Here is a 22734-nt window from a genome sequence, read left to right on the forward strand (position 1 = left end):
AGAAGTGCAGGTGAAGGAATGAGTCCTCTGTTCAAACACACACACACACACACACACACACACACACACACAAACACACATTATCATGAGTGTACTATGAACTCTGGAACTGCTGACTCCAGATCTTCTCTTTGTTAAGATGAAAGGAAGTGTCTCTCTGGATAAACGTTCCCATGATGATATTCTGCCCACGTAACTGACATTGCTTATTGGTCCAAACCATCATTATAGTGATCCTTGAACTTTGTAGTTCGTCACTTTCTCCATGCATAACTTAATATAATTCTCTTGTGCCCCACTCAGAACTCCCAGAAAACCTCCGTAGTATACAACCGTGTGTCTGAACCTCTTCCTTTTTCTCTCTCTCTATCTGCTTTTCTCTTTTTTGTTCGCGCACACACACAAAGAGGTGTACACTACATAATGTCACCACAATTCTGGAGATGTATTGATTACAATAGAAAAGGACAGTGTTTGCCATATTGATTTAATATGAGCACCACAGATAATAAAGCACTTACCCAAGGTTTGTAAATGTACTGTAATAGTGATGCATCTGTGTCTGTGTGTTTGTGTGTTAACCATTAAGCCACACCTCTATTGTGGCTAGAGAGGTTTCTGGCAGTTCAGGTTGGATTGCAGGACCTATATTGTATTTCTTTCAAGTTGATTGTGTTGTATTCAAAGCCGGTTGCCCCAGCAAAGGAAATTAAAATGGTTGAAATTATTTTGCCCTCAATGGTTGCTTGCAAAAACATACTACCGTTGAAATATTTGGGGTCAGTAAGATATTCAATCTATCTATAAGAAATTAAGATTTTTTAAAAAGAAATTAATAGTTTTATTCTGCAAGGATGCATTAAATTTATCAAATGTGTCAGTAAAAACATTTATAATGTTACAAAAGATTTCTATTTCAGATATTGTAACATTGGGAGGCGTGACAACCCAGTAGTGGATCCAAGTGCAGGCTTTTATTCAAAAGAGTGGTCAAACAGGCAGGGTCACACACGCAAACAGGTAGAATCCAGGGCAAGACAAAATAGTAATCCACAAAACAGGCGACGGTCAGGGCAGGCAGCAAACAATCAAAAACGAGGTAAACAGTCGAAGGTCAAGAGACAAGGCAAGGCAAGAAAACAAGGAACCAGTAAACACGGAAAGACACATTAACTAGGGAATGCTACAGGCTAACAATACTGAGCAATAAATTAATGAAAAACCAAGCTTCCAACAAGACACAGGTGAATGCAATGAGTGATCAAGAGTCCAGGCAAAGGATAAAGGGAAATGTATCCAGTGAAGGAACTACAACAGTCTGGGGTAGAGTGCCCTCTGGAGGAGCTCATGGGCACTGCAGCTGGTGAACGTAACAGATATGCTGTTCTTTTGAATGAACTATTCATCAAAGAATCCTGAAATAATGTATCATGGTTAGCAAGAAATAATAAGCATCGCAACTGATTTCAACATTGATAATATATAAATTTATCTTGAACACAGAATCAAATCACACTGAAGACTGGAGTAATGGCTGCTGAAAATTCAGCTTTGCCATCACAGGAATAAATTACATTTTTAATTATATTAAAACAGATAACAGTTATTTTAAATAGTAACAATATTCCACAATATCACTGTCTTTACTGTATTTTCCAGTGAATCAAATGAATGCGGCCTTGGTTAGCAGGTGTGTGTAAAAAATCTTATTGACTCCAAACTTTTGAATAATGTACAGCATGACCAGTGTAGACTTATTTCTTTTTATTGAATCAATCTAAAAGGATCAAGTCGGTCTTTACTCATAATTTGACGTCTTTTTTTTCCACTCGTCTCCAAATTGAGAAGAGCCAAGAACTCTTCCTGTATTACTGTGACACGTTTGTCCACATGATAGTGTGTAGTTAAACGTATTGGGCCCTTTTAGAAGAAAGAAAACAAAATCCTTTCACTGAACATGGTAAAATGTGATTGATTAACATCATGATAAGAAGCTAATTGACACACAGATATCAAATATTTAATACAACACAGCTAAATTCAATCTGGAGTTTTAAGTGCAAGGACAATATGATATCACCTTCGTCAGATATTTGTGCTGCCCAAGCCTCATCCATTCCTTGGTTGCTGTGTGTTTGCATGTTGTAAAAGTTTGGCTCTGTTAGCAGAGTAATATTTAACTCCGCAAACCAAGCCCAGTTAGCACCCCGCATCTGTTGCTAGGCAACACGGCCTCTCTGCACGGCTAAAGTTGGTGTGTAGAAGTTGAGTGGCAGCACAGAGAGCAAGTCTCAACACTTTCACAAACACACACACACAATAGCATGAGAGAACCCATTAGGAAAAGTTCAACAAACCCTGAAGGAACAGAAACAGGCATTTGCGATAGACAGTTGAGCGCTGAGGTCAAAAAGGGAGACATGGGTGATACTTAACATTTCTTGTTCACTGTATCAAACTTATTACCATCATGGCATCCTCTCTTTCTCCCTCAGGCTGAGAATCTTTTACTGGATGCTGACATGAATATAAAGATCGCTGACTTTGGTTTCAGTAATGAGTTTACGATGGGCAATAAATTGGACACGTTTTGTGGGAGCCCACCGTATGCCGCCCCTGAACTCTTCCAGGGCAAAAAGTATGATGGTCCAGAGGTGGATGTGTGGAGTCTCGGGGTCATACTTTACACGCTGGTCAGTGGCTCGCTGCCTTTCGATGGACAGAACCTGAAGGTGAGAGACACTGAATATCTGTCCTAATGTCCCTGTGTGTCACTGTCCTTATATTCATCTTCCTCATTTCTACTGTATCATCCTCATTGTGTTTCTCTTTGTCTTATGAAGGAGTTGCGAGAGCGTGTGTTAAGAGGGAAGTATAGGATTCCTTTCTACATGTCCACAGACTGTGAGAACCTGCTGAAGAAGTTTCTCATCCTCAATCCTACCAAGAGGGGAAGTTTGGAGGTACGCTCGATTTAAACATGTATACACATCTGACTGTGAACTAGAATATGGACAAAGGCCTTAAATTTAAATTAACTTAGTCAAACCAAGTATGAATTTTCAGCACAAGATATGAAAAATCATTTTAAACAAAAAAAGTACATACATATAAACTCCTATATGTTGAGCTTGAAAAATCGTAAAAAAAAAAAATTGGTAACGAAAAAATGGTACTATGGAACGCAGTTCCTGGTGCTTTGTTTTATTACATATACTATACCTATTTAGAACAGTATATTTTTGACTACAACGCCTTCTGTAGTCCACAGCAGTATTCAAAGGCCCCATGACTTCTACAGTCATTTATGATTTGCTGGATAAAATTTTTTACAAATATTTTTTTTCTCAATTTCTACCTGATGAAAGATTTTAGAGTTTGGCATAACCAGAAAAAACACTTTTTTTATAAAAAGTATACAAATGTCTGGGGCATTTAAGATTTTATTAATAAATTCACTTGAAAAACAAACAAACTCACTTTTAATCATGTATCCAGGTTGTGGGAATTCTTAGGGGTCGTTTTTCCATTCCAATGCGATACTTTTCCATTGCTAGATAGACATGCATTACTGTTGCGGAAGCATCTTTGGAGTGTGTTACACATAAGACCATGTTTTTAACACACCATGTTTTTAAGACAACGGGTCAAGATAAATGAATTTCAAAGTTTAAATGCATAAAGGTATTCTCCACTGCATTTTTTTTAACCGCTCCTTATACGCTGCGACTCGTGTTTTTAGACACAAAGACACATTCCTCCTGAATGGCCCCTTAAGGGGGTGAATTAAAATTAATTTCTTGATTCTTAATTGTCTTATTTTAATGCTTTTTAATCTTATTTTAAATCATTTTAATTTACCTAAAGACCCCTTTGAAGCTGACTTCATAGTGTGGTTGGCTAAAAGCATGTAAAGATACGGTTATCTGATCCCTCTCCATCTCTCTTATTCTCTGTCTGTGTGTCTGCCGTTGACTCAGCAGCAGATCATGAAGGATCGCTGGATGAATGTAGGCCATGAAGATGATGAGCTAAAGCCTTACGTTGATCCCCAACCTGACTACAAAGACCCCAGGAGAACAGGTGTGTGTGACACATCTGAAATCATTTAGATATTAAAATAAATCTCTCTCTCGAATGGTTTTGCAATGACAATGTGTGTATTTTGCCCATTTAGAGATAATGCTTCAGCTGGGTTTCAGTCAAGAAGAAATAGAGGAATCTCTCATCAAACAAAAATACAATGAAGTCATGGCAACCTACCTGCTGCTTGACTATAGGAATTCAGAGGTACCCACATACATAAACACACTCATACTTTACTGCCCACATTTTTTTGCACTCACACATGTTTGAAAATCCGGACTCACAGCTTGACGAGGGTGTCAACTTGTCGCTAAAGCCACGCCCAGTAAATGACCTTACTAACAGCAATGGCCCTTCTCCACCTCATATGGTACAGCGCAGTGTGTCATCCACTCAGAAACCTGTCAGAAGAGCAACAGATCAGGGTGAGTGGATTAGGAGTTTTTGTGAACGAAGACCTTTATAAACATACATTCACACATATGTTTGCCCTTCATACTCTCTCTTCTTTGTCCTTCAGGCTCATACTCGAAACGGTCTCAGGGAGAAAACAAGCATGGAGTGGAGGATTCTGGGAGGAAAGGTTCAAGTAGCTCTACCAAAGTTCCACCAAGTCCAGTCATCTCCAGTGAACGCAAAAAGAGTTCCACTCCCTCTACTGTAAGTGTGTGTCTGTTTGGTGATATGTTTCTTAGGGATATGTTATTATTATTATTTTTTTATAAAAAATATTTTTTATGTTGTTTCTGAAAACTCTTGTTTCCGGTTATGAACAGATGAATTAAAATTCTACATTATCTTGTGTAAATGAATTACTAAACTAAAATCATTCAATTGAAGTAATGCTTCATGTACAGTATAAAAAATACTAATTTTGATTTATGCTTAATATTACATTTAACAGTGTTATAAAATTATAAAAAATAAACTCTGAGTGTCAGGTGATGGCAAAGCCAAACTAAATATAAAAGTTGGATAAAAGAGAATGTACAATTAAATTTCCTCCCAGAGGTACACAGATACCATTAGTTAAGTACTCCCAATTCTGTGCCCCCCTCTTGTCCTGTCACTTCCACTTTAGACTCCCAGACAAAGATGCCAAACCCTTTTCAACCTATAAAACACAATGCAAAAAAGGGGAACTGTATCAGTTATAGAGCAAGTTCGTCTAGAATGAGTGCTTGTTGATTTTTTTACAAGCTAGGGCACTCATGCTTATTAACTAACCTAATACAGTACCAAAGTCACGTCATGTTCTTTAGTTCAGTTTCCATGTACTTGAAGAACATGTTATTACATCATGGATTGAGGAAGCTTTTGCCAAAATAACAGGGTAATTTTTAAACATCTTAACTACTGCTTCTGTTCTCAGTTACATGGGGGTGCTCTGTAAAGCCTGCTGCTTTCCACACTGATATTTTTCATGCAGCAGATGGCTGGAAGGGCTTGCCCAGGGTTGAAGTGCACTCTCTGACTGAGAGATGTTTGGCACGGCCAGTGCTCATGGCTTCTGCTCTTGAGTTATTTCTGTGAAAATGCTACAGAGGATGCTATTTTGAGCTTTCACACACCACATCATAGTTGGAGTTTTCTGGGTTTGCACATCTTTAGATAGTGACTTTTTCATTTGTTCTCAATTGAAAGTGCAAACACTATTGGATGAAATACAGAGTCAGAGTACTAACCAAGTAGTAGTTCTACCACAAGTTGGATGATAGAGCAAACATTTTCACATCTTGAGCAATAGTAAATGTGTTTTTTTTTTCTGGTTTGTCATTAAATATTCACCCAGGGTTCATAGCAGGGCTGTCCTTTGAATGGTTCATGGTTCCTTTAATCGCTTCAAGCCCAAACTTGGATTATTTGCAGTTCCAGAATTTATATATGCAAATGTGCATTTGTCAGAATAATCTAGTTAAGAGACTGTAGAAAATACGGAAAATTATTATAGAAATATGAAAATAGACATATAGAAATAATATTTATTATTATTATTATTATTAATAATAAAATAATAATCATTACATTTTGGCTTTATTTAGTTTAAGTACTTTAAATTTATTTTATTTCAGTTAGTTGCTGCATTTTATATTTATATATATATATTCATTTTTGATAAGTTTGTTTTTCATCTAATAATTTATTTAATTTTTTATTTCAGCCTTATTTGAATTAACAAAAAGTTACGTTTTTCATGTTTTTACGGCTTATTTATGCAGCTGAATTGAAGCTGCTCTGTGCCTGCTCAAAGTTTTGTGTAAAGACGTAATGCTGCATGAAAGCCTGACTAAAAAAATGCCAGCTCTGACCAACATCAGCCCCTAGCATCAAAGTATCATTGCTGTGTAAATGCATTTATTCCACCTCTGAGCAGCTTTAAACAGTCTGTGAAGACACCTAAATGCAACTTCAGAAGCACTTCTGTGTTACCTTTGTAGTGTAATTTTGATGTTAGTTAACAATAACAATAATGGTTTGCACCTGTGTGTGTTTGTAATTTCAGAATAGTGTCCTGTCCACGGGCACAAGTCGCAGCAGAAATTCCCCCGTTTCTGAGAGAGCCACTCTGGGAGTGCAAAACGGCAAGGACAGGTACACCCAAAGACACGCACACATTTCTGGAAAAAAATGTAAATTTCAAAAAAGGCAAAGTACAGAAAAACACTTACCTTTCTCTTACTCTCACACACACGTATACGGGCACGGTTCAACCCTCTAGATAAGATCACTAACAAAACCAGACACCTGTTTTCTCTATTTTACATTGCACACACACACGGTCTACTTCTGTCTTCTGTCTCTATGCTGTTGGCCGTTACCTGCCATGGAGCCCAGACCGGCATGCTTTTGATCACCAGAAAGGCCAAGCTATGACAGATTGGCATACATCATCCAAGATTTCAGCCGGATTAGTGATGCCTAGAGTACCATCTCATTCAGACCCACACACTAATTCAAACAGAAGAACATCCATCACCAGAGTATTCTTTTGAAAACCTTAATTGGTTAAATCGCAGTCACACATGCATGCATTAAAGCATCACCTAAACCCCATATAAACCTCCCACGATCATCGCCAACAAACACTAAAGCCATCCTTTAATTCCTGTGCACTGCTAACCATTCATGCATCATAACTCCTCCCTCTCCAGCATTCACATTGGTGCTTATGCTCACATTCCACACACTCCAGTTTCTTCACTATATCAATTATGCATAGGCATATGCATGAGATGTATTTTTTAAAAAGGAGATAGAGCTTTCTGCCTACTGGAGTCTTGTTGCACAAAGATGATGTCTTCTGTGCTGCCAAAGTGTTCAAATCAAAATGCATGTACCTTGTAGTTTAAAAATTGTTAGTTGGGTTGATCAACTGAGACAGCACATGTCTCTGGAAATTTAAACTTTGAATGTGCACTTTTGGTTTGTCAGAAAGTGTTGATTCTAGTGCAGAAAGCCCTATGCCTTTAGTAATAATGAAGGCTTGTTCAGACTAAGTCTAAATAAACAGGGATGGTAAGATTTCAAAGGAAACAGTACATTTCTATAAACTCCTTTGTACCAAGTTCTGAATAACATAGAACACTGACAATTTGTTATACTTTTATCATTATTATTAGTAGTGACAGTATTTGTTTATGGTTCCGATGGAGAAAATAAACTCTCAGTAGAATAAGATATTAGCTTTTAGGTCATGTGTCAGGAACTGACCTATCAGTGAACAGCCGAGTAAGATTTGATTTTGATAACAGAAGCTTGCAGTGTTTGCAGCGCTACATAGATACACACAGAATAAGAAATATATATATATATATATATATATATATATATATATAATATATTTAAAATATTTTTATTTTTATTTTCAACCTTTATCATTGGACCTGTGTATAGTTTTGGTGCAAAGAGTTGTTATACTTTCATGTCTTATATTCACATGAAATGGATACTCCACCCAAATATGAAAAATCTCTCACCATTTACTCACCCACATGCTGTCTCAGATTATATGACTTTCTTTCCCAAAGTTGATGCTTTAAAAACCACACAAAGTGAACATGATGGTAATCCACATGACCCCAGTTATTGAATCAATGACTGAAGTGAAACAAAAGGTGTAAGAAAAGTATTATTATTTGTAACTTTTTTGACTATGACCTATCACTTCTGGCCATCTGTCATATGTCAGCATGTTCTGAGGCAGGGGTCCTGTACACTTGCATTATATTGAGATGGACTGATTATTTTTAGAAAAATCTTTGTGTATATCATCTAAACAAAAGAAAGTCATAAATCCTCTGGGACGGCATAAGGGTGAGTAAATGTTGAGATTTGATGATTTTTTTGGCGGAGTATCCCATGAACTTGGTGTGAACAAGCCTTTAACTGTTGTAATTCGAGCTGTGCTCTGCTACTGTAGTTCTCTATTGGTGTGTAAGTATGTTATGATAACACTGATCAATGATGAAGACCCCATGAATTAGATTTATTCTTTCAAGAATAAGAACATCATCTGTTCCAAATGTCAACTTTTGACTGGCAATAGCAAGTAGCAAATCATGTGAAAAAAATAGACTTGTCACGCCCCAACTTCCTTTTTAAGTAACTAATATTTCGACACAGGAAAGAAAACTATTTCCATCAGACGATTTCATGGGGTCTTTAGAGTTATAACCTCTTATCCTTTTAATGCTGTTGCAGGTTTTGTTGATTTGCCTGTGTGTTTTCTCTCAAGCTTATCTGAAGGCATTCAGATGGTGTGTCGGGTTAATTATTCCCCACACATCCCTCTTCCTTTTCCATTTCTTTCTCTCTGTCCAGGATCGTTTGTCTTTGAACACTTATTTTGTTTTTCTTCTGTATGCATTGTGAGTGTGTGTCTTTGTTAGTGTATGTATAGCTTTAAATGGATTAGGGTGGCTTGTGATGGAAAAAAGTGCCATTAACTCTGTTGTAAGGTTGCTGTAGTGGTCTGTAATAGGCTTAGCTTCTCTCCGCCACATAGCAAGGTGATAGTATGTTATTTCTTCACCACAAGCTCAACTAATCCCTGCATAGTGGTGTGTGTGTTTGTGTGTGTTCTTTTGTGCTTTTCTGTGAAATCAGCACTCTTGTTTGACCTCCCTCTCCCTCCCTCCATCTCCCTCTCTCTCTCTCTCTCTCGTACCATTCACTACTGTCTCTCACTTTAGATGCCCAGATATCTATCTATCTATCCATCTATGTGTCTGTCTATCTCTCTGTCCATTTGTCTATTGCTCTCTCATCTATTTATCGCTTTGTTTGACGCTCTTCTATAGATTAACAGTTGGTTAATCTATTTATCACTCTATCCATCTGCCCATATATGGCTCTGTCTGTCTATCTATCACTGTATGCTGTCAGTCTCTCGCTCAGTCTATCTGTATATCTATTGCTGTGTATCTGTCTGTCTGTTGATCTGTCTGTCTTCATCATTCTTTCTAATGTGTGCCAAGTCTTATTTCTAATAGAATACTTTTCCCTCCCTGCCTCCACACATACGCACACACTCGTGTTTATGTGTGTGTCGATTTGTGCGTGTGTGTACGGAGGGGCCGCTCTCTCTCTCCCCTCAGCCTAAACACCCCCGGGTCCCGTGCCTCCACGGCCTCGGCCGGCGCCGTGCTCTCCTCATCTTCCTCTTCCTCACGCACCCGCCATCACAAGTCCCTCTCCACCTCCGCCCATCCTTGCCCCGCAGACCTGCACTCACACGGCCCAGGCAAGTCCCACGCCGCCAAAAAGAGAATCGAACAGGAAACCAGTCATGTCAACTACTGAAGAGTGTCACATAAAGTGATGAAATGTGGGAACTGTAGCATGTCTCAAGGGGTTTCTGCATTCTTAGAAATTGTTTACTTGGCAGGGAAAGAGCTTGCAGGAAGTCAGGGGGTGACAGAAGTCTACAGAGTCAACACTGGGAGATGGTTGTGCTACAAGACTGAAACGAGACACATTTTCATATCCCTTCTGAAAAGACAAGCATGGCTGGCCACCAGCATATGTTTTGGCTTGTGGTTCACAGTATGTGTTACTGTTGTGTCCAGGCTTCTTCACTAGTAGGGCAAAAATGAAACATAATTTACTCAACTTTGTGCTGTTCCTAATCTGTATGACTGACTTTGTTCTGTGTAACACAAAATATGATATTTTGAAAAATGTCTTAATGACTTGAATTCTATGAACAAAAACCGAGAGTCATACAGGTTTGGAACAACATGAGGCTCACCCAGAAAAATCTCACTAAGAATTTTCAGTTTGAATAAACTACTTCTAACCAGCAAGACTTTCTTGGTCAACCAGTTTCCCTGCAAAAAAAAAAAGAAAAAAAGATGCATGCAGCAATGTCTGTCATATACCAGCTTGGACCACAATACTGTTTTTTTCAGCAGGGATTTCAGGAACAAATAAGAAATAATAATATTTGTTACAGCTTTCATATGAAGTCGAGTGGTTGTTAAGATGTGAACGGTGATACCTGGCAGTGTTGCTGAATTAAAATAACGCTACACAGACCCCACATCACTTTACAGCTAATCGCGCTTCCCAGGAAACATTGTTTCCTGTCCTCTCTTGACCATCACTGATTGCACAAGGCCACTAACAATAACCACATATTCACACCAAACACTGACCACACCATCAATTATAGCGCTGCAGCTAATGCAGCGTGGAGTATGAATGGTTTGGATAGCCTGTCAGTGCTGCTATAAGTGAATGGCTGGTCTGTTGTATGCAGTGAGCTGAGCGTCTTCCGAGCATGGTTGGGGAACGTTGAGAGAAGGTACTGCTGCCTTTTACATCGTCTCCCTCACTCGTCTGTGCTTCTCTGCCCACTGTGCACTGTCTCCCCTCTGGAGTGAAGTGCACCTCAGTGCAAGGGCCATATATTCAGATCTGTGCCCTGTATATATGAATGAGTGAGTGAGGGGCCATGTACAGCACATAGTGTGGCTCATTCTGTCTCTCAAGGTCCTTTCACGTGTTGGCTTCCACATGTGCTGAAAATAGCATTCAGGAAGGGAGATTTTAAAAGGTTTCTTTAAGTTAACTGAAAATAGTGATAGCAAACAGAAGGAAAACTTGGAACTGATGTAGCAATGGCAAGCTCATGGGTTTGATTCCCAGGGAATGCATAAATGTAAATGTAGAAAGAAAACTGGGTTCATGAAACCGTCTCAGGACAGGAAACAGTTTGCATAAGTGCTAGAGTCACGTGGAAGGGCCTTCACTTTGACACTTTGGAACTGTGTGGTTCGCCACTGTGAAAATCTCTGCTCCGAGAGAAAATGTATAGAAAGAAAGAAATGAAAAATACTAGATGCAGGTCGCATCATACATGTTTCATGTGTGTTCTGACATGCATCATAAGTGCAGATTTTTTTCCCAGTGGCATGGGTTTGGTTCTTAAGCTCTTGCTCGTGTTTGCTAGAGTGCTCGTATGCTATTTTTTTTCTTCAAAGCATCCAGCTGTGTGTCATATCTAACATACTACGGTGTTACCATGGGAACATCGGAGTCCCTTGCTAAGTTGTTGTGTTTGTGTGTATTAGTTTGCACAGTCAGAGTTTGTTGATAAAGTTTTCCCCAAATCTGCCCCTGAGTATTCTTGCTTCATGGTAAAGTGATAGAGTTGGACCCTCTCCCAGTGATGTGCACAGTCATTCAGGCCCCCGGTGTTAATGATGACCTGCTGTGAACTTTTGTTTAAAGAGGGTTTGAGAAGGTAATTTTTAGCCAGTGTATTGAGGTCATACTTGGATCTGCAGAAAGTAAGTGATTGTGGTGCTGCCAAAATGTAAAATAAATAAATAAACAAATAAAAAAGAGAGAGTGAGAAAAATCGAGCCATTGGCATTGTAAATGATGATCCCCATTAACCAACTAATTAGTTTTGTTGTTAAATCAAAAAAGTCAACATGAAATGACGCTCATAACCCATTTTACTTGCATTATGTGATGCATTTCAGGATGAAATGGAATATTCAAAGATAAAATTGTCAATCAGGATTTGATTTTAACCATCAGGAACAATTTTCTGCTTTATTTAATTTTATTTGTTTATACCAGAATGTTTTTTATAACATGCACAAAAATTCATGCACAATAAGACCAGAAATTAGAAAGTAAATGGGGTTGAATTTGATTTCATGTTGGCTGTAAAATAATCTTCAAAAGTTTTTACTTTCTAGAAGCAGACCAGTGTGTGTAACCATGTCAAATCAGGAGCTATAAACATGTCCCTAAATGAGATGATAATGTGTTGCCTGTGTATAGAGCAGATCATAGTTTGTTATTCCAAACACAGCTATGTTTCTGAGATGGGTCCAGCACACTTCATTTCCTGGCTGAAGTGGATGGACAGTGTTTTGTGATCTAGCTTTGGTGGTCATGTGACCTCCCTGGCTATGCTTCTGCCAGTTGGCAACTGGTTCTGGCTAGGTTCTACTACACTGGTTGGCACTTAAACAGATGTTGGCATGGACCTAACATGGTTGGGTGAGATTTTCACAGATAGTGTGCAGAAAGGACAGCTATGGGGGAGGTGTGCTGCTTCACTGCACACACACGCACACACAAATTAGTGTGTGAGTGCTTGCTTGTGTGTGTGTGTGTGTGTGTGTGTGTGTGTGTGTGTGTGTGTGTGTGTGTGTGTGTGTGTGTGTGTGCGTGCGTGCGTGTGAGAGAGATATGACAGATTAAAAGTCTATGCATTGGGCCAGAGATATGATGTCTGTGTTCTCTTCTCTGCAGTCGAAATATTTCATTATTTTGAGATTACATAATATAAGTTACTTGAGCTCTGCAAAAGCCAGAACAGAGCTCCTGATACATTAACCATTGGTTTACCATAATTTAAATCTGTATTTTTGAAGTTAAACATGATTTTGTGTTTCATGAATGCATAAATCAAGTATTTTTCATATTTACACATTATGTTTGAAACACCCATTATATGCTATTCTTTCTGCAGACACAAGTAGTCTAAATCTACCTTCCATATTCATATTTTTAATATTTTATTTCATTTTTAATTGTTTTAAAAATTTTAGTTTTTGAATAATATTTTATTTTTATTTTATTTAATTTTTAGGTTATACCTTATTTTACAGTGTCATTGTTACAGTGTAATTGCACATTTAAGTACTGAGTAATATTAATTAACAACATGTACTTATGCATATAATTATGCATAATTTACTGTAATACATAATGTGTGACAAAGACCCTGTAAAATAAATGGTTCTCTATTTTTTATGTAATGTCCATTTTAAAATAGAAAAAACAATAAAAATGCATTTAAATATTTATTGAAATAAATTTTATTAGTATATATATAAGTAAATATACATATTTAAATGTTTTTAATTTTGGTACTGATTCTGCCATTTCCTTATCTATATTTGTTTCCTTTTGTTTGGGGGAAAATTGCTTTGTCACAGTGATCCCCCACAGAGAGCACCTGGTGCCTCCCCGTCAGCCCACAATATCAGCAGCGCAGCTGGGACGGACCGTACCAATTTCCCTAGAGGGGTGCCCACCCGCAACACCTTCCACCTCGGCCAGCAGCGGGGCGCACGGGACCAACAGGGTTCTCCTTACCATGGAGCCCCCGCCTCCCCTTCCCTGTCCCACGGCAACAGCCAACAACGACGACCTGTGGCTTCCGGCATCTTCAGCAAGTTCACCTCCAAGTTTGTGCGCAGGTGAGATAGACAAAGAGTGTTAGATAAATCAGTAGATTGACATGGAGCTGGAGCAATGACAGGGGAAGTCACTGATTTCTGGAGGTGTTAACAGCCCGAGAAGCCCAATTGTGGCTGAGCGTGGGGGTGTGAGGATGAGTGTGATGAATGCAGGGTATTTTTGTCAGTTAAAGATAGATTAGGTGATGATGAAAAATAACAGAAAGAGACTTGAAGACAAAGTGAACAAATCTCACACCTCCTGCTGAGGGTTATTTCATAGGTGTCTGTCATTATATTCAGTTAGTATGCTGGCTGGTTGTCCATCTGTGATCAAAGAGCTTCACTAGTGGATTTGTTCTAGCAAAACGACTGCACATGCAGTCACAGTGTTCAACAGGGAACTGGGTATTGTCTTAATTTCACCCGCAAGGTCAGGCCTTCATAAGGCAATCAAAGTGCTGTCAGTAACCATAATCCCAACACGAATCTCAGCTCATTTAAACACATGCAGATTTCTCATCAGTTTCATCATCTCTGTCTCCAAGTTCCAGCACACATATCTACCTTTTCCGCACGTCCGTGGCGACCGTATCCTTGGTAACAGCTGAGGTATTGCATTCCCCTGATCTATAAATACTTGTGGAGGGGACACCTTGGCATTCACTCACTAGTGCCAGTTTACAAAAAAACATACATTCTGCTATATTGCTACATTTTTTTTTTAAAGCACGAAACTCATGTTTAACCTGCTAGATGAAAAATCTCTCAGTTACACTTTGAGCAACTTGAGAACACCTACGTGTTCAGTATTAGTCTTTCATATCTGTTCAGTTTCAGATTTCAAAAGGAAAGGGTGAAATGACAGATGACGTTTTCTAGTTTGTCTGTGTGTGCATCTGTTTGTTTTTGTGTCCTTTTGTGTATATGTTCAAGCCAGTGTGGGAATGGTTCAACGTGAACAACATTTTTTTGTGCGTTTTAATGAATGTAAACATCCTTTCTTAAGGTCTACATGAAATGGCATTCGCATTTTACTTATGTTATATTAAATTTTTCTAAATGAAATAGAATATTAGAATTTGGATTGGGAAAAATGGGCTTTACATGCCAAAATGGGGACAGGCCTGAATGTTAACATGTGGTTATACCTCAGTGATAATGCCTGTTTCAGATTTACTGTTGAATGAATATATATATATATATATATATATATATATATATATATATATATATATATATATATATATATATATATATATATATATATATATAATATCTGCAACATTTATTACACTACCGTTCTGAAAATCCAGTTTCGCCATCATCACAGGAATAAACTGCTTTTTGAAATATATTAAAATAAAGTTATTTTAAAATTGCAATATTTATCAATATTGCTGTTTTTTTCTGTATTATTGAACACATACCTGCAGCCTTGATGAGCATAAGAGACTTCAATAAAAATCTCAACAACCTCAAAATTTTAAACGGTAGTGTATATTAATGTAATATGCTATGAAATTACTGTTTTAACATTTGGCTAGATTTGTTTTTATTGGCAAGGCTGCATTATCTACAGCAGTATGTCTGAAACAATAAGACGATTTGTGTAATTTGCAATGATTAACTGTGCACAGTTGCTAAATTTCTAGTCTTATTGTTCCATGAATTAAGTCAATTGGGTCAGTTTTGATTTCATGTTGGCTTTAACAATACTTCAGATAAACGGTTTAACTCTACTTAGTTTGTGTAAGCATTCCAACCCTTTTATAAGTGTTAATAATTGACTTTATAGTTTAATTGCATGCAGTGACCCAGATTACTAATGTTATTTGCTCATTTTGTACAGTTTAAACAGACAGCCCATAACCCCAGACTGATTGTTGCTGTGTCCAAGCCAACCCGACCACTTTATGACATTTTCATTTGCTTTTTTGCTCTTCAATTTACATATATACATTTCTTTCCTTTTTTTTTCTTCTTTTTTTCTTTTACTTTTGTTTTGTAGAAATCTGTCACTCAGATTCCCCAGAAGGTAGGCAACGATGACCCTAACCCCTCTTTGTTTAAGACTTGTTTTGACCTTTTTATTTCCCTTTCCTTGTTCCTTGTCTTCATCCCTCAGTTTGTTCTGTGATTGGCCCCTTTTTCCCGTTGTTTATTTTGTGTGCAGTGTCATGCCCAGCACTAACGACCAACTTCAACTTTCCACAGTAACACCCAGTGCCTTTCCTCCCCGTCTCCATCCTTTTATTTCCCCTCCCCGTCAGTTTACCTGGTGATCTCACCTGTGTGTCCCAGATTCTGTGTGACTAGTGTCTCTGCCTGCTCGAGTAACACAGGGCTTTGATAACATGACCTGCTGTCAAAATTAAGACACCTTATAGGATATGGTGTCATGGAAAAAGAAATCCACAAGCACAGTTTTTTTTTTTTTTTTTTTTTTTTTTTTTTTTGCATACACTGTTGTTCAAAAGTTTTGGGTCTGTATGGTTTTTTGAAAGTAAGTAATAGTTGTATTCAACAAGGCTGCATAAAATTGATCAAACATGACAGTAAAGATATTTGTAATCTTATAAAAGATTTCTACTTCAAATAAATGTTGATTATTTTAACTTTCTATTCATCAAATGATCCTGTAAAAAGTTTCCATAAAAATATTAAGCAGCACAGCATCTTTCTTGAGCACCAAATCAGCATATTAGAATGATTTCTAAAGGATTTTGTCATGTGAAACTGAAACCTGCCGTTCTGTTTGCTTTGCCATCACAGGGATAAATTACATTTTAAAATATATTCTAATAGCAAACGTAATAATATTTCACAATATTACTGTTTACTGTATTTTTGATCAAATAAATGCAGCCTCGGTGAGCATACAACTTTTGAACGGTAGTGTATGGTGCAATTGTTTTGGCACAGGTTGTTTACACCATGTCTTCCTCTTTTTGGCTCATAGAGGAAGTCATCTATTGAATAGCTGAGCAAAAAATGGGAAACAAAATACTCTTAACAATTATTATTAATTATGATCATGTAAATGGCATTTCTAGTTAAGTATGTTTTTATGCTAAAAACAATCTGCCATTAAAGATAAAGATAATAAAGATAGTAAATGTTAATGTCAGGAATTTGTTTAGTATTTTCTGAGCTGGAAATGTAAAAGGAAAAAAGGCACCACAGACTGATGGATAAATAATGGTTATCTTGTGCAGAACGTCGTCAGATGCGTTTTCTCTCTCTCTATCTCTTTCACATGCTCATTAACATTGACAACAGCTACAGAGCCTGAGACCGGCCAGCTGTCAGGCTTTGTCCTTCTCAAACACCTAAAACCAAACTTTCTCCATGGCACTTCTCTCTCTCTCTCTCTCTCTCTCTCTCTCTCGTTCTAGTTCTATTTATGCGGCATTGTCAGAATCTTGACTGATGACTCACTCACACACAGGCACCTGGTGAATGGACGTCACCATCTGTCTGAAGTCACTAACCACTTGGGCCACTTGCACAAAACATGGAGTTTTAATTAACAAAGACTTTTTCTTCCATTGACATGATTATGTTGATAACCTGTTCACGTTTTAGTAACTTGAAGTGATGTGAGGTGCTTATATCGTTTTAGAGACCAACAGAGGGCGTAAGCGAGCAGTTAATGGAAGGAAATGTGTCTTTGCGCCCTCTGGTGGTCAAGTCTGAAGCCTGTATTTTGTGATTCATACCTGTTGGTGACCAATGGTTTTTTTTGCAGGATTCGTAAATTTAATGGTTAATGTTTCTTTCAGTGCTTTAAGCAACACAAATGCTGCTTTGCTTGTTTTTAACCATTTGTCATGATGCGCTAACAAATTCCTGGGCTGTTTCTTTCATTGTCTCACTGTCTGTCCATGTGATTGAGTTGGTGTGTTTCTGTTCTCTGTGTGCTGTTTTCTTATGACTCTTAGCAGAAGGGCTCTGACAGTATTGTCAGTTTGTTAAGGGCCTGTTTGTCTCTCTGTGTGTCTGGTGGCGTGTTTGGGATGCTTGTGTGCTTGGCTAGACAGACTATAGGGGCAGGTGACTGTTGGATGTTACCATGGTGATGGGGCTCTGTAGAATCTTTAGAGCATCTTGGACAGACCTACATCATTCCACCCCACTTCATGTTACTGAAGCAGTCTGTCTGATTCATCTGTTCATCTGCATTTCACACGCACAGTTCCAGTTGCATACAGTAGATCAGCTCAGTAACTGTGTATTTTGAACTTTTTTTTTTTTTTGTGAAAAATAATATATTGAAGCAATATCACACAGGATACTATACTGTTGTACTGAATGTAGATCATCACTGCTGTGATTCTTTTGTGGGCAGGAGGCTACAGACGATACACTGCGTAAATAGAATTGAAATTAGTTGTAAAATAGGAATGAACAAGTGAATCAGTGGAATGTGATGGTTCTGGAGGGGTAAATGATTTCATAATCTCATGTGGTGCTAGACAGTCCTTCCCTTTCCTGATCACTGTACTGAATGAGTTAAACTAGAACTCAGACTAAGACTAAACTCTTGAATTTTTTTCGAGGAGCCCCTATGAGGGAGAGGGTCGAGAGGAGGGGATCAGGTGAGAACAAAACATAAGGATTTCTTCATCAGACCTAATCAGTAGATCTTTAGGAGGTGTAATTGGGCAGCAAAGGGGCTTTTAAATGGTTAATAATTGGTTTTTAACAAATATTAGTAGTTACCCTGTGGGATTTAATTGGAGGATTAATTGCAGTGTGTGGATGATTGTGTGTGTGTGTGTGTGTTTAGTTGATTCATAATTTGTTTCTTAAGTTTGTTTACAATGAATAAATTTCAGATTACTGCCTGTCTCTCTGTTTCTACATGGAATACACATACACAGTTGAAAGTTTTCTGCTTGTGTTATCTGACTAGGGACCGCTTCTCATAATCAGATCTTTAATTTTGTGAACACATCTGCACTACTTTTAAATTTGGACTTGCCCTGTGTCTCAGATACTATGAGCATCATTATGTACAGGAACCAAAAGAAGTGCTAATATTGTATTAAGGTCAAATATTGCAAATCATAGCAATGTAATGCTGCCTTCAAGTCATTTCGATCATGTTTATGAGTTTAGCGTGCATAGGCACCACTATAATAAAGTAACTACAGGTGGGTTTTTTCCAACTGTTTTCCTGACTTTGTTTCAATTAAAGAATCCTGATACAACAATCAATGACATATTGGGTTTTATTGCACAATTTATGGGTACTGCAGTTGAAAAATAGTAATGAAGTTTGCCATAAAATACTTTTTACATAAAAGCACATCAGTTTTGAAGTACATACACTACTGTTCAAAAAAATGGAGTCTGTAAGTTTTTTTGATAAGTTTCTAATGTTCACCAAGGCTGAATTTATTTGATCAAAAATATGGTTAAAAAAAAAAGTAATATTACGAAATATCAGTACAGTTTCTTAAGAACAGTTGTGCTGCTATCAGTTAAACACCTGATGTGCATTCTTCATTTTGTTGTAGTAAAAATCTTCCTGAAATATGAAATTGACCAAAGCATCATTTTTACCAAATAAAGTCACACCGCAGTATTCCCAGCAGGACTTGATGGCAGCTTTAAGCATTCTTGATTTTGACTAGCATTCTGTCCAATTACCCAGATTAACCTAATTCTGCTTTTGTCACTGAGCAACATTACCAAATCATATTTAGTCTTCTTAGGGATAAAAATGTGAGAGGGAGATTTAGAGCTTCTTAAAGGCTCAAAGTGAAACTAACAGGCTCAGACTTCTTTCAACTGCAATATTCACTCGAGAATCAATAAAACTTCCAATTTCTACTTTAAGCATGTGAGGTGTGACTTCACATCCTTCGCACGGCAGATAATACACTGCCTAGATGAAAGGTGTTCACTTGAAGCAGAAGTCTTTCACTGTTCCATGTGTTTGCTCCATATCATTTTGCACATGAACGGATGCATGCATGCTTTCCTCTGCAGTGTTTCCAGTTGTTTATTGCCCTATGTCTCTCCCCAACCATGTCCACTGCCTCATCCTTTCTCTCTCTTTCTTCAACACCCTCAATTTTCCTCAACCCTCCTTTTTGTCTCTCAACAATTTCTCACTTTTCTCCCACGCACTTTATTACATCTTCTTTGTTCGCTTGTTCCTTCCTTTCTGTCCTTATTCACCCCCTACTGACATTTTCTCAACCTCCCCCACCTCCATTCTTCTCTCTCCATCCCTGTCTCTGCAGATCTATGCTCAGCAGTGCGGAGAAGTCGGAGAAGACCAGCGTAGGGCTGGAAGACGACAACAAAGACTCTTCCTTCACCCCGGGGGGCGGGACTCCTCCAGCTGCTCCCGTGTCCTCCCTTAAAGACCAGGCGAAGCCTCGCTCCCTCCGCTTCACCTGGAACATGAAAACCACATCTTCCATGGAGCCCAGTGACATGATGAAGGAGATTCGGAAGGTTCTCGACGCCAACAGCTGCGAGTACGAGCAGCGCGAGCGCTACATGCTGATGTGCATGGCCGGTAACCCCGCCCGTGACGACTTCATCCAATGGGAGATGGAGGTGTGCAAACTGCCCCGCCTCTCACTTAATGGTGTGCGCTTCAAGAGGATATCCGGGACGTCTATTGCCTTCAAAAACATCGCCTCCAAAATCGCCAATGAGCTGAAACTGTGAGAGGAAAAAGAGATAAGAAAATGCAAGTGAAGAAGTAGCATATTAAAGAGTCTCTGAACAGGGATGAGTGAGGATCGTATTGCTCAAACACATCCTGCTGGTATGGGTAGGTACAGAGAGAGATAAAAGATCAGATTCATACAAACGGGGGGAAAAAATAGCACACTGGCCCTTCATTCCTGCTCATTAAGGAGTTTTGGAAGAGTAAACTCTGCAGGTTCTTGTTTCATTGGCCTGAATATGTTCAATTCAGAAAGGCAACAAGTCGCAACATGGTTTGTTTCTGTTGAAAATGAATTTTGAACTCATTTCGGTTCTTTACATACACTCACACACATATGCACCTATTGCCGATTGAAACAGACAGAGCTTAAAACGCCAAACTTGAAAGAAGGGTGGACATTGACTAAAAACAAACTAAAGTATTCGCAGGGTGGAGGTTGGCAGTTTGGGACTGATGTTTGTGCCCCCTATTATTTCTTCCTCTTATTCTATCGACAGGGTTACACCTCACCATTGTTCAGTAAGGGCCAGAACTTGATCAATATCGAGAGGACTGTAAATTCTGGTTAAGGTGATTTTAATTCTTAATCGGCTGGGTTTAGATTTGCTGCACTGGATTGGGTGAATTTCTGTTGCCTTTTTATTTTCTTATAGAAATTAAATGTTTCATTGTTGTATTTACCAATGATTGTTTTAATATTATTCCTAGGAAAAACTTTTTTTTTTTTTTTGTGGTCTCGTGTTATTGATCGTGCTATGCCTTTGTATAAAGAATGTCTGAAAAAGCACCACATGACTCCCACTGAACCTTTCACACTCTTACCCCACTTTGTTGCAAATGATTATGGGCCAGCAAGTACTCTTCTCACACTTAAACAGACAAAAAAATCACTGGAAAAGACATTAAAAAGACTCAATTCATGCAACTAATCATTCCCATGCCATTTTCATGACTAAAGAACTGATGTCAAGTTGTTCGTCTCTGCATCAAACATTTCATGGCTCAAGCCAAGAACTTTCCACCTCAGTTTCGTCTGGGGGTGGCTTTTTGGCATTACGCATTTGATGGTTCACTCTTTATGAAAATGTGTCGTGATTGAATGTGTATGCGTGTATGAGAGATGGAGTGTCGTATCTGAATAACCAAAAGGCTTGCTTAGGTTCATATTCAATGCAGAGACTATTAATACGTAGCCTTGAGACAAAATGTACCTGCCATGAAGAGTCAAATATTGGCGTTCTGTTTATTCCGATGTTTTGTTGGCATTATCATTTTCACTATTAAAATGTCATTCTTGCACAAGCAGATCAGTAGTTTGAGCAGACGGGAATCAACCTGCAGAAATGTCTGCGTAAAAGAGAGAGCAACAAGGTACACTCACTATGAGCCAGAGAGTCGGTGTGGGTACTGTTTCCATCCATTTCTGCTGAGCTGTACATGCTTGCATGCATCCTCTATTTGACAAAAGGTGCACTGTCACCTCTGTTGTTGTGTAAAGAGGAAGGGGGTTGAGATCAGATCTCCTTAAAAAGTCTGTCACCAGTTTGGGGGACAACTGTGCACGTGTATTTTATATCTTCATAGAAAATAATGATTATCTTTTTTTTTTTTGTCATGTACTTTGCTGTTCTCACAAATGATCATTTGTTCAAGGTGCTGGGGATCCAATTATCTTAAGTATTGTTTGTTTTTTCTTCAGGGTTGATTATTTTTATTCAAAAGTTTTTTGTTGCTGTAATTTTATTTGTGTCAGACACTTTGCTGTCGGGATGGGGGGGTTCACATAGAAATACACCATGTTTTTTTTCTTCTTTTTGTGCAAAGATGATTATGATCAATGATAGTAATAAAACAATTAAATTCAAGCTGACTGTATTAAACTGATGCAGTATGTTCTGACATTTAATATATCTATTTTTGGCATCTCTGAAGGTATGTTTGATTGCTGATCTCTAGATGTACTTGCTTGTAATTGGCGTATAGTAATAATTGTGTCCTTACCATCTTTTTGAGGAACTAAAAGAAAGAAAGAAAAAGAACGAAATTATACACCCTGTGTAATTCACGCCATGCTCGCACACTAGGCATGAATATCATCTGTAACAATAGTGACGATTATATAAAAATATAAACATGCCAACATCTATTACTTTGGAAAGTTACATTATAGAGGTGACACAGGAGTCCGCTCGAGGAAGCATTTATCTGTCAGATCTTAATTAGCACTGTTTACTAATGTATCCT

The 22734-nt window shown here is 38.2% G+C and overlaps 1 protein-coding gene across 13 annotated transcripts in view; it reads left to right on the top strand.

The window, feature by feature from the left end:
* LOC109066599 (serine/threonine-protein kinase MARK2-like) overlaps positions 1-22355 on the top strand; it is a 51151-nt gene extending 28796 nt beyond the window's left edge. Inside the window, exons 8-19 of one of the 13 annotated variants that reach the window (XM_042759846.1) lie at positions 2496-2732; positions 2844-2963; positions 3981-4083; positions 4178-4290; positions 4373-4511; positions 4607-4746; positions 6590-6678; positions 9684-9829; positions 13551-13814; positions 15805-15831; positions 18356-18394; positions 20051-22355. In XM_042759846.1, the coding sequence (XP_042615780.1) occupies positions 2496-2732; positions 2844-2963; positions 3981-4083; positions 4178-4290; positions 4373-4511; positions 4607-4746; positions 6590-6678; positions 9684-9829; positions 13551-13814; positions 15805-15831; positions 18356-18394; positions 20051-20094 (1461 nt within the window). In that variant the 3' untranslated portion in view covers positions 20095-22355. The remainder of the gene's footprint in view (positions 1-2495; positions 2733-2843; positions 2964-3980; positions 4084-4177; positions 4291-4372; positions 4512-4606; positions 4747-6589; positions 6679-9683; positions 9830-13550; positions 13815-15804; positions 15832-18355; positions 18395-20050) is intronic. The other 12 variants (XM_042759847.1, XM_042759851.1, XM_042759849.1 and 9 more) reach the window with 12 other exon arrangements.
* The last annotated feature ends 379 nt before the right edge of the window (positions 22356-22734 follow it).

This window comes from Cyprinus carpio, chromosome A7 (assembly GCF_018340385.1).
Source record: "Cyprinus carpio isolate SPL01 chromosome A7, ASM1834038v1, whole genome shotgun sequence".
Lineage (NCBI taxonomy): Eukaryota > Metazoa > Chordata > Actinopteri > Cypriniformes > Cyprinidae > Cyprinus > Cyprinus carpio.